Consider the following 11,906-nt stretch of genomic DNA (forward strand, 5'->3'; position numbering starts at 1 on the left):
AGATACAGAGCAACCAAAGAGAGAGTGAGTTAAGGAGGCTCCAATATTAAAAAAAAAAAAAAAGAGAGGGTCATTTGCCGAGTCTACAGGCCCGTCTCGAAGGACCACCGAGCCACTGTGGCGGACCTCGATAAACCCGTGGGGCCCGGTGTCATCCCTGTCATCATCTTCTTCCACGGGCGGAAGCGTCGCTCACTCATCGACTAACAGCACAATCTACGACGTGTTTTGTCTTTGTCGTCTCAGTGAATTACCGTCGCCCCCCCCCCCCCCCCCCCGAGAATCGCCACCCATGAGTCATTTCACGTCCTTGGCTCAATAGCGGGAAGTGAGGTTGGCTCTCACCACGCTCTCGTAGAACACCCTCGTCTCGAACCTCGACAGGCAAGGCCACTCCAATTTCACCTCCAGACGCCCCGCCGCGTCCAGATTGAACGACTTCACGTTTTCCGGGAAGATCCCCGCCGGAAGGCCCTGGCTCCTCAGCAGCGCGTGGAGAGACGCCGTCGTCGACGCCGACGAGGACGACGAAGACGAGAGGAGTCCCGTGAAGAGAACGAGGCAGAGAAATGGTTTCAGAGACATTGTTGAGAGAGAGAGGGATTTGTTGATTGCTGTTGGTTTGTGATCTGTGTGCTGCTGAGAAGAGAGAGGAGTTTTGTTGTTTATTTTGTTGGGCAAAGGGTTTTACGGATGTTTGTCTTTTTGCAAGTTATGACGATTAGGAATGGCAATGGGTACGGGTTTTAGCGGGTACATCAATACCGGTACCCGTACCCGCCTATTAAAATACCCGTTAACCCGTACCCGTTAACCCGGTTTTCCCAACGGGGCGGGTAACGGGTATACCCGCGGGTGACGGGTGCCAAAATTGAGCACCCGTTAACCCGTTTAAAAAAAAATAAAAAAATAATTTTAATAAGATCAAAACAACAACCTACTCATTATGATGTAATCTAAAGTTTTCTTAAAAAAATATCTAGTTTTTTTACATAAAAATAATTAACGGGCGGGTTAGCGGGTTAACGGGGCGGGTTTAACATTTTCGCTACCCGACCCGTACCCGCTAAAATACTAACGGGTAATACCCGTTAGCCCGTTAACTCATTTTGAACGGGTATTACCCGACTCGTTAAGACCGGGTAACGGACGGGCTAACGGGTTTCGGGTAAAAATGCCATCCCTAATGACGATGGTGGGGACCATTAAGAGCTGTCCATTAATAATAGTAAGCAAGGGTATTTTGATAATTGCATATATATTAAGTCACATGTGACTTCCACATCAGCATAATTTTGATGGAATGAGATAAAAATTGACGGAAGGGGCAACGCAGCAACAAAACGAGAATTCAGACACTGAATTTGCAGAAAATTGAAATTGATGGGTGGTTTGTGACTCGACCTAAAATTTAGGGAGGATTTTTTTAATTTATCCTAATTGTAATTAATGAGTGCAACGAAGACAATGATGTTGCGACGATTGATAATTCATTGATGATTCGCCTCTACTCTTAGGTCAATGTAGATGAAGCAGAAGAAAAATAATGAGTATTTATGAGATCATATGAAGAGAAGAACAAGAATAAGGTTCGTTGGTTCGGCAGCATATGAGCACGATGAATGAGAATTAAAAGAAGTACAAGAAGAATACAAACATTGGGTAGGAAAATAATGAAGTAAGAAATTAGAGTCTTATATATAAAAAATGTAAAATATAAAATAAGTAAAAAATTGTGGATGAGCTTATAAGACAATAAAATAAGCAATACAATAAAGTAGGAGGCAATAACTGGCAGTTTTCTCTGTAACTATCTCTACGTCTAATAAAGTGCGATGACAAAATTCTCGCATTTTAATCTATCATTTGGGTAATATATACTAACAATAATAATATATAGTTTTGTTGATTTTTAGAAGAGAAGTTATAGCAACTAAGCCACCTTAATCTCCTTTTGTGGAATGTTTTCTGGAGTCTGGTCTATCGTCTCGTGAGGGATTTTAGGGTTACCGCTCCGATTTAATGATTTAAACTTCATAATCTTGTTTATCAAAGTATCAGAGTTTTCGTTTGGAATTGAAAATGACTAGCTCCTTATTCATCGCTTTCTCTATGAATAATTATGTGCTCTCTGGAGAAGAATTATAATGTAGGATCAAAATAAATAATAAGTTCCTTTAAAAAAAAAATGAATAATAAGTTTCCAGCATTGTTTTCCATCTAGGTATCGACTGCACAGAGTAGTAAAACGATTCTCATTTATTTATCCATTTTCGTCGGCTTTACTTCTCTCAAATATATTATTTGCATAAATTACTAGTTTCCATAAATAAAATATAAATTAAAAAAAAACTAAGCAAACGTACGTAATTAAGGTTTAAAATTATGGAAGCGAATAAATCACGCAAATGAGATGTATCATATTTATATATATATATATATATATATATATATCATATCATATATATATATATATACATATCATATCATATATATAATTTCAACATCTTTTTGGGGCAAATTCCCAACTCAGGAATTTTCAAATATGTACAATACTTTTCTATATACATTCCTGAATTGACGGACGTTATTAATTATATAACATAATAACTACTATTAGTAATTAAATATTCTGCAATATAATATTGCACCCCTTATATATAGTATATACGAATGAAATAAGTAATTGTAATTCGATGGAAATATTTATCGATATATTATGGCTCTTATGATATGAATGGAAACTACAGCAACCGAGATATTACGAGTATATATTCTAAATATTCTAAACAAAATTATTCCACTTCGCAAATAATTATTTGCAAATAGTTATGGGGATTCGGATGAGCTTATTGAACCCCCGAAACGCCTTAACATTGCCGGAAGAACTCGCGTTTCCGATGCTTCCACCGAAATCTCTCCCACGGATGATATTCCACCTCGCAATCTACTATACAGAAACAGTTATACGGATTCGGATGAGCTTATTCAACCGCCGAAACGCCGCAATAATATTACCGGAAGATCTCGTCTTCTCGGAGATTCTTCCGAAGCTCCCGACGGAATCTCTGATCCGATTCAAAAGCGTGTCGAAGGAATGGCGGGACTTGATCTCCGACGACGCGGCTCTGAAGAAAGCTCAAGCTCGCCATCACCGCACCACCGCGGCTCGAAACTCCCGACAAATCTCCGTCGTCGCTCTCAAGACGAAAAACGACAACACCGACCAGAGACTCGTTCTGCTCACCGGAGACGACCGTCGTCGTCGAGCGAGGGAGTTCGAGACGCCGAGAGAATTAAAAAATCTGACGTTCGAGGGAATCGTGTCCTGCGACGGCCTCGTCCTCGTCTCGAAGCCGTTGGCGCTGTGGAACCCGGCCACCGGAGACTTCAGGGCTCTCCCGGAGCCCCTAGAGGACGAGATTCCCGACGAATACAGTCCGGTCTTGGGCTTAGGGTTTGACGAGGAGAGCGGAGATCACAAGGTGGTACGAATAACTCGTGATCTTAATAATAATAATAATAATAATCCAAACGTGAATTTGCAAGTGTTTAGCAAGAGAGCCGGTTCGTGGAGGAAGCTCCGAGCTTTCCCCGGATTCACGCTCATGAAACCGATCCTCGGTGGGTCCCGGGTCTCGAGCGACGGAGCGTTATACTTTATCGCCGAGCAAAGTTCAAATTCCAAAACCGTGATCATGTCGTTCACGTATCGGAACGAGAAGCTGCGAAAGTTGACCGACGGGCCCGAATATCGCTCGTTGCCGGTCGGGAGAGTCGGGACTTATCGCCTCAGACTCGCGAAGTGGAAAGAGGACTCGCTGGCTTTCGTTTCTCTGGATCCGACGACGGAGAAACCTCAAGCTTTTGATTTCTGGGTCATGTCGAAGAACGATGTTATCGGTGGCGGGTTTCGTTGGTCCAAGCTTTTTGTGCTCGATTGCCACAGTGATTTTCGCGGAGTTTGGAGCGACCGGATTCTAGTAACCCGGAAAAGAATGACGGAGCTTGCTCTGTGGGACCCACGTACGGACGGCGAAAAACACAATTGTCTCGTCCTCGGAGAACTTAAAGATAAGCCTCTTGTTTGCTACTTCAGTCCCGCCATTGACTATACTCACTATGTTCCCACCTTGCTCTCAGTTCGTTAGCATTTTCTTTATGCATGCGCTTCTTTTTTCTTTTTTTACTACGTACGTGTTATTTAATTATTAGATGAAACTTTTTCATTACTAGTATTTCTATAAATAATAATTATGTGCTCTCTCCTAGTAATGTAGTACGTTCCAGATGAATGATAAGTTTTTAAGCATTGTTTTCCATCTCGGTCGATCGAGTGCATATATATAATATGTGTAGTGATATATTTCATCAAGTTTGTTAGTTTCACAACGTAGTAAAACGATTCTTCATTTATTTATTTTTTTCGTCGGCTTTACTTCTCTCAAATCTACAATGCACAGAGGAATATTTATCTGCATAAATTACAAGTTTCCATGAAAAAAAAAGGGACTTGTAAATTTGTAGCCGAATATGTATAATTTCATATATATATCATATATATCATTTCAACATTTTTTGGGGGAAATTCCCAACTCAGGAATTCTCAAATACGTAAGATACTTTTTTTCTATATACATTCCTGATTTTACGGAAGTTACTTAATGTAACATAATAACTACTGTTAGTAATTAAATATTCTGCAATATACCATACGAATGAAATAAGAAATTCGATGGATATATTTATCGATTTATTATGACTCCTCAAACTACAGCAACCGATATTACGAGTGTATATTCCAAAGAGAATTATTCCACTTCGCAATACAAATAGTTATGGAAATCCATCGAAAATTTTGAACTTTATGGTACTTTATATTAAATTTTATTTTGGTTTAAACTTTGTGTTTTATATTTTGTCATACTTGTTATGATTAAGGTTTGACTTTCCGCGAAAACCGATCAAAAACTTTGAACTTTATAGTACTTTATATTTGATTTTATCTTGGTTTAAACTTTGAATTTTATCTTGGTTTGACTTTAAAGTATGATGAACTATGAAAAATATGTTTAGTTTTGCAAAATATGAAAAGTATGTTTATTTTTATAAAATATTTGTCTGAATACATATCGGTTTCTTATATTTTTTTGTCGGTTTCTTCTACGGTAAGCAGTTTCCTATCAGTACCGATTTTTTTTTTTTAGTCTGAATACCCCTCGGTTTCTCTTCCACTAAACAGTTTCCCCCAAAATTGAAGTCCCGATACGATAACAGTATGACGAACCTTGACTATTTCACGCTATATATATAGTGCATTCACGTTTTTGGGGAAATTCCAAACTCAGGAATATTTTAATATGTACTATACTTTTTAAAATATATTCTTGATATTATGACGTGGAGAGCGAAGATCACAAGGTGGCACGAGTAACTCGTGATCAAAATCCGGAGGCATGGTCGCTGAATTTCCAAGTGTTTAGAAAGAGAGCCGGTTCGTGGAGAAAGCTCCGACCCCTCGACATATTCACGCTCTCCAAATCCCTAACATGTGGGGTCGTCGAAGAAGTAAAGTGATTTTGCAAAGAAAGACCACATACCATCCAATTCGTATACGTCCAATCACCGATTATCAAGTTTTTTCACATCAAGTGATGATCGATTAAGATAGATTTTTTTTTAATCTTTAATAATTTGACAACGTGTTGATTTTGAGAAATATATATAAATTTTCCATCACAATTTTTATTTCAATAAAAATGTCACGTCAACAATTTTATATAGTTATTAAAAAACATTCGAACTTTAGCTAAATTGCTATCTATACGTTTTGAAGTAGCTCGCTTGTATAAACTTCGTATATTTTATGCGACAAAATTATTGTTTGTCACGCAACCCTTGTTTTTTATATATTTTAATTTCTCTTGTATATATTTTATTTTTATATATATATATATATATATATATATATATATATTGGTTTATTTTTAGGCTATATATATTGGTTTCTCTTTTAAGAATAAATAATGACTCTTGTGATATATATGAATGGAAAATACAAAAATCAGTATTACGAGTATCTTGTATGAAGAGAAATAGAAGCTACTATTACAGTTATTAATAAAGAAGAACCTGCTATTATTATTAATGGGGAAAGTACGTCCTGCCCAAAAAAATTTTGGGAAACTAAAACATTCGAAAGGCTTAACATTTATAGCATTCCTTATATATTAGAATTAGGCTATTCATCGAAGTCAGACATTTCGAGCTCAAGAAAATCATTCCATTTCGCAAAGAATTATTTACAAATATATAGTTAATTATGGGGATTCGGATGAGCTTATACAAACGCCGAACCGCCCCAACATTGCCGGAAGATTTCGGGTCGCCAGAGATTCTGCCGGAAAATCTCGTCTTCTCGGAGATTCTTCCGAAGCTGCCGATAAAATCTCTGATCCGATTCAAAACCGTGTCGAAGAGATGGCGAGACTTCGTCTCCAACGACGCCGGTCTGAAGAAATCTCACGCTCGTCTTCACAGCACCACGTCTCGCGACTCTCGCGAAATCTCGATCATCGCTCTCGAGACGAAAATCGACAAGAGCGACCAGAAGCTCGTTTTCCTCGCCGGAGACGATCGTCGTCGTCGTCGAGCGAGGGAGTTCGAGGCTCCGAGAGAATTGAAACGTCGGATAATCCGCGAAATCACGTCCTGCGACGGCCTCGTCCTCTTCTCGAAGCCCTTGTCGCTGTGGAACCCGGCCACCGGAGAATTTAGGGTTCTTCCGAATCCCTTGGACGACGGTGACGAGATTCCCGAATATCGCCCTCGTTTCGGCCTAGGGTTCGACGACGACAGCGACGATCACAAGGTCCTACGAGTAACTCACAATCTTAACAATAATACTAATCCCATCTCGCATTTGCTTAATTTCCAAGTGTTTAGCAAGAGAGCCGGTTCGTGGAGGAAGCTCCGACCTTTCGCCGGACTCTCGCTCGCTGAAGGCGTACTCGCCGGTGACCGAGTTTCGAGCAACGGAGCGTTATACTTTCTTGCCGAGCAAGTTAACCACAATCCGCGTCCGAAACTGGTGGTCGTGTCGTTCACGTGCCGGGACGAGGAAGTGCGAAAGCTGACCGACGGGCCCGATTACGAGTTATTGTCGCCGGACGGGATGTTTCGAGCGAGCTACGACCTCAGGCTCGTGAAGTGGAACGAGGACTCGCTGGCCGTGATTTCGTGGTATCCGACGACGAAAAAACCGGGCCTTTGTGATTTCTGGGCGATGACGAAGAAGAAGAACGACGGCGGCGGCGATGGGTTTCGGTGGTCCAGGCTGTTCGTGCTCGGTAACTACGACGACATTCGCGGAGCTTGGAGCGATCGGATTCTGATCGCTCGGAAGAGAAGGACCGAGCTTGCTCTGTGGGACCCTCGCAAGGGCGGCGAAAAACGCGGCCGTATCGTGCTCGCGAAGAAGCTCGAGCGTCGTTGGAACTTCGGTGAAGCCATTCACTATGTTCCCACCTTGGTATCGGTTTACTCGGATCCTTGAAAAGTCTACTTTTATGTGCTTCTCTCTGCTGATTATAGTGCATGTTCGTTCGTTCTCTGCTACTTTCAATACTAGTTTTACTTAATTATATATTGATATATTGCACTGTTATGATTCCCACCTTGATGGTTGGTTTAGTTTCTCTTTTTAATATATATTTTATTGATTATATATATATTGATTATATATCCCAACTGTAGGATTTCATAACATTTATTTGCATATCAAATATATTAAGTACCGTATATTTGATCTATTATATCAAGCAAATACATGTTACGACAAATCTCATATTTATGACCTATTAAATCCCATTATTTCAGCCACAAATCAATGCCATAATAGCTCTCATTTCCGTTTCTCTTTGATGGAAAGGGAGTGGTTATAAATTGAGAGAGTTAGTTTTGGTCCCTATGCCGATAATCTCATTCATAAAATACACACCATCTAGTTTCGAGATTACCACGGTTTAGAAGAGCAAAACTTCGTTTTCGTGTTCATTGGGACGCCGCCGCCGACGTTCCGAGTCACCGTTAAAGCTCCGACGATATTCCGATAACAATGGCCGGAGGTAAACGCTTGATCCATTTCGCTTCCGCTTTTGGGTTCATGTTTCTAATCACATATGCTCGGATTAGAGACTGTTAATTCTTATACCAACTTCCTGCCCTTTTTTTTTTTTTTGGGGGAAATTCCCGGATATTCAAATATGCAAGATACTTTTATATATATATATATATATATATATATATATATATATATATATATATATATATATATATATATATATATATATATATATTCCTGATATTACGTAAGTTACTAAATATCACATAATAAGTAGTGGTTTTAAACGCCGGTGAATATCGGCGACTTTCGCCGGCGAAAAACGGCCGACGAAGACAACATTTATCGTTTCGCCCTTGTTTGTCGTTCGGTTGGCCACCGGAGAATATAGGGTTCTTCCGGATCCCACGCTAGAGGACAAGATTCCCGACAAATATAGTCCGGTTTTGGGGCCTATGGTTCGACGAGGAGATCGGAGATCACAAGGTGGTTCGAGTAGCTCGTGATCTTAACGATAATCCGGAGGAACGGTCGATGAATTTGCAAGTGTTTAGCACGAGAGACGGCTCGTGGAGATCGAAAGCTCCGATCCCTTACTGGATTCTCGCTCCTCGTTGGGGACCAAGTTTCTATCGACGGAGCAATATTGTACTTTCTTGCGTGGCAAGTTAGCCATCAACATTCGAAACTGGTGGTCATGTCGTTCGCGTATCGCAACGGACTCGTGAAGTGGAACGAGAGGACTCGCTGGCTGTGATTTTCGGGGCTGCGAACTCGAAGGTTTCATATTTGTGGGCTATGAAAAAGAACCCCATAGGCGGATTTTGTTGGTCCAAGCTTTTTCGAGTTCAATTATCATCACTTTTCTTATATCCGCGGAGTTTGGAGCGATCAATTTCTGATCGCTCGGAACAGAACGGGCTTCCATAGCTTGTTCTGTGGGACCCACGGAAGGACGGCACCGGATACAGCTGTCCCGTGCTCGTAAAACTCGAGTCGTCTTCTTGCTATTTCGGTGTTGCCATTGACTATGTTCCCACCTTGGTCTCAGTCTACTCGGATCCTTGAGAAATCTATATATTGCCTAATTTCAATATTCATTACTTAGTTATATCATTCTCTTCTACTTTTATTTAAACTATTTAGATGATACATTAAATATTGCACTTCCTTAATTTTTAGATTACAGTAGTAGTTTATGTTAATATGTGCTTTGTGATACCAGTAAGGATGTGTTTTTTTTTCCCTTTCCCTTAATTATTGTTTGGCTCATGCAAAGATCTTAGTAAAAATATCTATTCCACTCTATTATAAATTTTAGACATATCGATTTGGGTACTGAGAATACTTGCTTGGATTTGCTATGAATATGGATTTGCTATGGAAATGATATGAGCTAAAAGCTTGGAGAGCAGATTGTTAATAATTCCATAGATTATTTAATTTTGAGTATCATTACTAAAATTGTAGATGATATTGCTTTATGAATAGTGGCAACCTTGAAGAAATAAGTAATAACATTTTGTGAATACCATCACAACCCGGAGGACTGTTAGGATTAAGTTTCTTTGTGGGAAACTCCTCAAGCAAGTTAATCTGGTCAAATTTTATAGATGAATTATATAAAAGAAATTATATCAGATGCTGAAAATAAGCTAGAAAAGAAATTAGCATCAGCAATATTAATAGTAGGCTTATCTGAAGTTAAGCGATTTAACTCTAGCTTTTTCTCTAACCAACATAACTTTTCTTAGAATGGAAGAAAGAAGAGAAGATTTTGCATTATCCAAATTATTAGAGTTTCTTTTGGAATTGAAATGACTAGCTAGGGAGTCATTACATATATGCTCACTTGCTACTTCTTCTGCTATGCTTTTTATGTGCTTCTCTACTACTTTCAGTTTCAATACTAGTTTATTAATTGCTAAGTTATTTGGTTCTCTGTTCTACTTTTGTTTAACGTTATTGCGATTAGTGATTAATGTCAAACTAATATCAGAGCCTGCCAGTGGTGAAGGAGTTTCACAAGGTCTTATTTTCTGTACAAAATAATGGACCGAATTAGCCACATGGAATTACATGTTGTGGAACACTGGAACACAGATTATATATTGTCTAAAAATTTTGATTATTTGGAAATTTATTCTTAAAAACGTTCTTGTGTTGCCGTTGAAAGTCGGCTTATAATTCAAAGATGCACCTGACTAACTATAATTTTTAATCCTGCCAATTTCACAAGGAAAAGGAAAGAAAGAAGAAAAATATTGTAGTTAGCCGTGGATTTTTTGTTTTTTAAATTTTTGATTAGTTAAAAATGATAAAAATAAATAAATACCTGTGAAATTAACCAGTCAAAACGTAAATAAAAAGTGCCGGTTATCTTTATCAGTCATTATCCGGTCTTTATTTCATTTCTACAAGCCACGGGTAATAAAACATTTGATCCTTTTTTTTTTCTTCTTCATCTTTTTCTTCGTATATGATGTAGCGTAATTACTAATATGGTCGTAGATATTTTGATTCCCTTTGATATTTGTCACACTGTGTCAACTAGCTGTGAGACTCCAACATGAGGACCCAAAGTCGTCCAAACTCGTGACCCAAAAAAGCTGTCATGTAGTGTGTGATTATTAAGTAACGTTATTATTAAAACCCTATAGCGACCTTATAAAGTTATAAGCATCACACATGTGTAATGTACGACTAGGATTTATTTTATACATGTTTGTTTGTCCTATAATTTATCGGATGCTAGTTCTAGTGTTCCTATAAAGTATATTTAGTGCAATATGTCATTCAAAATATATCCACGACTATGTTCCATCAAATCGCCATCCTCATTGGTTACTCGGATTTAAGACATTTGATCACATTCAAATTACTAGTATTTTAATTATCACCTTTATATTCAAATAGCAATATGTAATATTATTTGGACTGATTATCATTATTATTATTCATTTGAATCCGTATACATATTTTTAAATAAAAGAAATCTATACAATCCTTAATATAGACTTTGACAACCTCGATATGGAGATAGATTTGGTCTCAATCCAAATCGGACTCATTGATAAAATTAAATGAAAACACTCATAAAATCGAATCAAACCAAAAGACACCAATAATCGAGTTCGACATATCGGCTCTTTAACTAAAACTTCTATGCTTGACAGGCAAATCCAATCAACCAAGACCAGGAGACCTCAAAAGAGGAATTTGAGTCTGCATATGTAAACCTAAGACTGACAGAAACTCCATAAAAAAATACAATAAAAGACGGATATTTCGCCTTCAAAGATACAAGATAACAGTCTGGGAAAACAAGCAAGATCATAAATATATGTATACACTGCCAAAAAAAAAAGTAAAAGCTTAGTCTTCGAAGGACATAGAGAAATGGACTCTCATAGCACGCGAGTACAACTCCTCTCGCCTCACCAATTGCATCTCTTCCTCGCCAACTCCAACTCGTCGAGATTCGCATCCGAATAAGATCTGGAAAGAAGGAGACGATGGATCTATCTAGATCTGGAAAAAAAAATACATACATATATATAACTATTATCGAATATTTGTTGTGTTGAAAACTTTGAATATTTTTAAATTATATAGAGACTTTCATAATTATTTGATTAGTTTCCTAATATATATATATATATATATATATATATATATATATATATTAAATTGTAAATGTATTTTTAATGTTTAAGATTTCACATATGATTATATAATCCTATACATAATTATACAATGTTATTTAATTGTTATTGTTTCTTGG

The 11,906-nt window shown here is 38.1% G+C and overlaps 2 protein-coding genes across 2 annotated transcripts; both read left to right on the forward strand.

Annotated features, from left to right (window-relative positions):
* The first annotated feature begins 2,831 nt into the window (after positions 1-2,831).
* On the forward strand, positions 2,832-4,151 carry LOC149380474 (putative F-box protein At3g10430). Its single transcript, XM_089604160.1, has one exon. It carries the CDS (start codon positions 2,832-2,834, stop codon positions 4,149-4,151), a length of 1,320 nt encoding a protein of 439 aa, XP_089460286.1.
* A 2,171-nt stretch (positions 4,152-6,322) lies between these two features.
* LOC149380475 (F-box/kelch-repeat protein At3g23880-like) lies at positions 6,323-7,555 on the forward strand. The gene has a single exon (XM_089604161.1). It carries the CDS (start codon positions 6,323-6,325, stop codon positions 7,553-7,555), a length of 1,233 nt encoding a protein of 410 aa, XP_089460287.1.
* The last annotated feature ends 4,351 nt before the right edge of the window (positions 7,556-11,906 follow it).

Source organism: Urtica dioica, chromosome 12 (genome assembly GCF_054948205.1).
Source record: "Urtica dioica subsp. dioica isolate 48M chromosome 12, U.dioica_male_clone48M_v1_H2, whole genome shotgun sequence".
NCBI lineage: Eukaryota > Viridiplantae > Streptophyta > Magnoliopsida > Rosales > Urticaceae > Urtica > Urtica dioica.

What these genes read in the sequence shown, in the direction of transcription:
- LOC149380474 (XM_089604160.1), top strand. Translation starts at nt 2,832, where the DNA reads ATGGGGATTCGGATGAGCTTATTGAACCCCCGAAACGCCTTAACATTG.
- LOC149380475 (XM_089604161.1), top strand. Translation starts at nt 6,323, where the DNA reads ATGGGGATTCGGATGAGCTTATACAAACGCCGAACCGCCCCAACATTG.